Source organism: Chrysochloris asiatica, unplaced genomic scaffold (genome assembly GCF_000296735.1).
Source record: "Chrysochloris asiatica unplaced genomic scaffold, ChrAsi1.0 scaffold00441, whole genome shotgun sequence".
Taxonomy (NCBI): Eukaryota; Metazoa; Chordata; class Mammalia; order Afrosoricida; family Chrysochloridae; genus Chrysochloris; species Chrysochloris asiatica.
In genome coordinates, this window is record NW_006408959.1 from 451925 (window position 1) to 454383 (window position 2459).

The 2459-nt window shown below is 35.3% G+C and overlaps 1 protein-coding gene across 1 annotated transcript; it reads left to right on the top strand.

Moving 5' to 3' along the window:
* Window positions 1-46: 46 nt before the first annotated feature.
* Window positions 47-943, top strand: LOC102817877 (olfactory receptor 14C36-like). Its single transcript, XM_006877081.1, has one exon. The coding sequence runs from the start codon at window positions 47-49 to the stop codon at window positions 941-943; it is 897 nt and encodes a 298-aa protein (XP_006877143.1).
* Window positions 944-2459: the final 1516 nt, after the last annotated feature.

A 2459-nucleotide genomic window follows, 5' to 3' on the forward strand; every position in this document is an offset into this window, starting at 1 on the left:
CCCATATGAGCTGCTTCTTCCAGAGATGTCCAATTCCAATGTGACGATGGAATTTCTCCTGATGGGGTTTTCTGATGTATGGGAACTCCGCATTGTGCATGCTGTATCTTTCTCCCTTATGTATTTGTTGACTCTTATTGGTAATTTTCTCATTGTTATTGTCACCACCCTGGACAAAAGCCTTCACACACCCATGTACTTCTTTCTCAGGAATCTGTCTATTTTGGATGCATGCTATATTTCTGTAACAGTTCCTAATTCATGTGTAAATTCCCTGCTTGGGAGCAATGTCATTTCAAGGAAAGGATGTATGCTTCAGGTTTTCCTGGTGCCTTTCTTGGTGTATGTGGAGATGATGTTTCTCACTGCTATGGCACATGACCGCTATGTGGCCATCTGCCAACCTCTCCATTATCCTGTGATTATGACTCCTCAAGTCTGTATCCAGATGACACTGATTTCCATTTTTAGTGGTCTTGTGTACTCAGGATTTCACACAGGGATCACCTTTAGACTGACCTTCTGTCATTCCAATGTTATTGGTAAGTTTTTCTGTGATGTCCCCTCTCTACTAAGACTCTCCTGTTCTAATACCTTTACCAATGAGATCATAAACTATGCATCTGCTTTCTTGGTTGGTGGATTCTGCTTCACGTTTATCATCAGGTCTTACATTCACATATTTTCTACTGTGCTCAAGTTCCCTATTGGAGCAGACAAAGCAAAGGCCTTTTCCACCTGCATTCCTCATATCCTTGTGGTGTCTGTCTTACTCACCTCAAGCTCCTACGTTTATCTAAGACCCTCTGAAATCTTAGCAACCATCCAGGATATGGTGCTTTCTGCATTGTACACCATAATTCCTCCTCTCTTCAATCCAATTATTTATAGTCTTAGAAATGAACAAATAAAATATGCCATCAGGAAATTAATAAAAGTTTAATCAGGAAATGTATAGGAAATAACTTAGACTTACCCTAAACTTTTAGTTGTAATCCATCTATGTTTTCAGAAAAAAAAAAAAATTGAAATTATAAACTGGTTTATATGAAGAAGGATGTGACATCAGGATTGGAGGAAAACTCATAAACAACTTGTGATATGCAGATTATACAACCTTGATTGCTTAAAGGGAGAATAATTTAAAATGCTTACTGATGTAGATCAAAAACAGTATGGGTTGTACCTCAATTTAAAGACAACAAAAATCCTCCCCACTAGAGAAATAAGTAACATCCTGAAAAATGGAAGCTTGAAGTTGTCAACAGCTTCATTTTGCTTTAATCCACCATCAATACTCATGGAATTAGCAGTCAAGAAATCAAATGATGCATTGCCTTAGGCAAATAGTTACCCAAGAACTCTTCAAACTGTTCAAGATCAAAGATGCCAGTTTAAGGACCAAAGTGTGCCTGACCCAAGTTATGATATTTTCAATAGATTCACATGCATGTGAAAGTTGGAAAATGAATAAGGAAGACCATAGAAGAACTGATGCATTTGGATTATGGTGTTGGAGAAATATCAAAGGTACCGTGTACTGCTAGAGAACAAACAAATCTGTTATGGAAGAAGTACAACCAGAATGCTCCACAGAAGCCAAGATGGCTAGACTTTGTATCTAATACTTTGTACAGGTTATCAGGAGGGACAAGTCCCTGGAGAAAGATATCATGATTGGTAAAGTGAAGGACAGTGAAAAGGAGGGAGCACCTACTATGAGTTGGATTGACACAGTGGCAGCCCAACAGGTTCAAGGGCAGCAGCCATGATGAAGATGAGACAAGACTTGGTAGTGTTTTGTTCTGCTGTACATAAGTTTGCTCTGGGTAGGAGCAAACTCAATGGTACCTAACAACAACAATATTTTAAGGATATTATGGAAATCCATTAAAATATATCACTTACCAAAATCTTTAATTTCTATGGATTTTGAAGGATTTGAATTTTCATTTGGGTTGGTGATCACGTATTTATGATAAGCAAGCCTTAGTTTGGCAAGTAAAAAAATTCTACTAAATATGTCAGTCTTAAAACACTTAAAATGTTATCATTCAAAATGTTTTAAGTTAAATTTTATCTTTTGTGTTTATCAACACTGATAAATTAAGAAGCCTTAAAAGAATATTGTATCAATTTATTTTTAAATGACATATTTAGTGTTATAGAAAAAAATTAAAACATGCACTCATTTATTAATTTGCTACTAAGTTTGAAATCATATGTCTTTTGAGGAATATAAAGATATCAAAAGGTATGTTGTGTGAAGGGAAGTTCATATGGTTCATGGAATGTGCATGTATCAGGAGATCAGAACCTCTTTAAACTGCTTATCTTACATAGTATGAAAAAATGGGTAAATAATAATAACACTAATGTTTTGTTTAAAATAAATTGAATTTATTGATTTTACACATGAAAATATGGAAATGAAAAATGTTTTGCTGTTATTTAAATAC

What these genes read in the sequence shown, in the direction of transcription:
- LOC102817877 (XM_006877081.1), top strand. Translation starts at nt 47, where the DNA reads ATGGAATTTCTCCTGATGGGGTTTTCTGATGTATGGGAACTCCGCATT.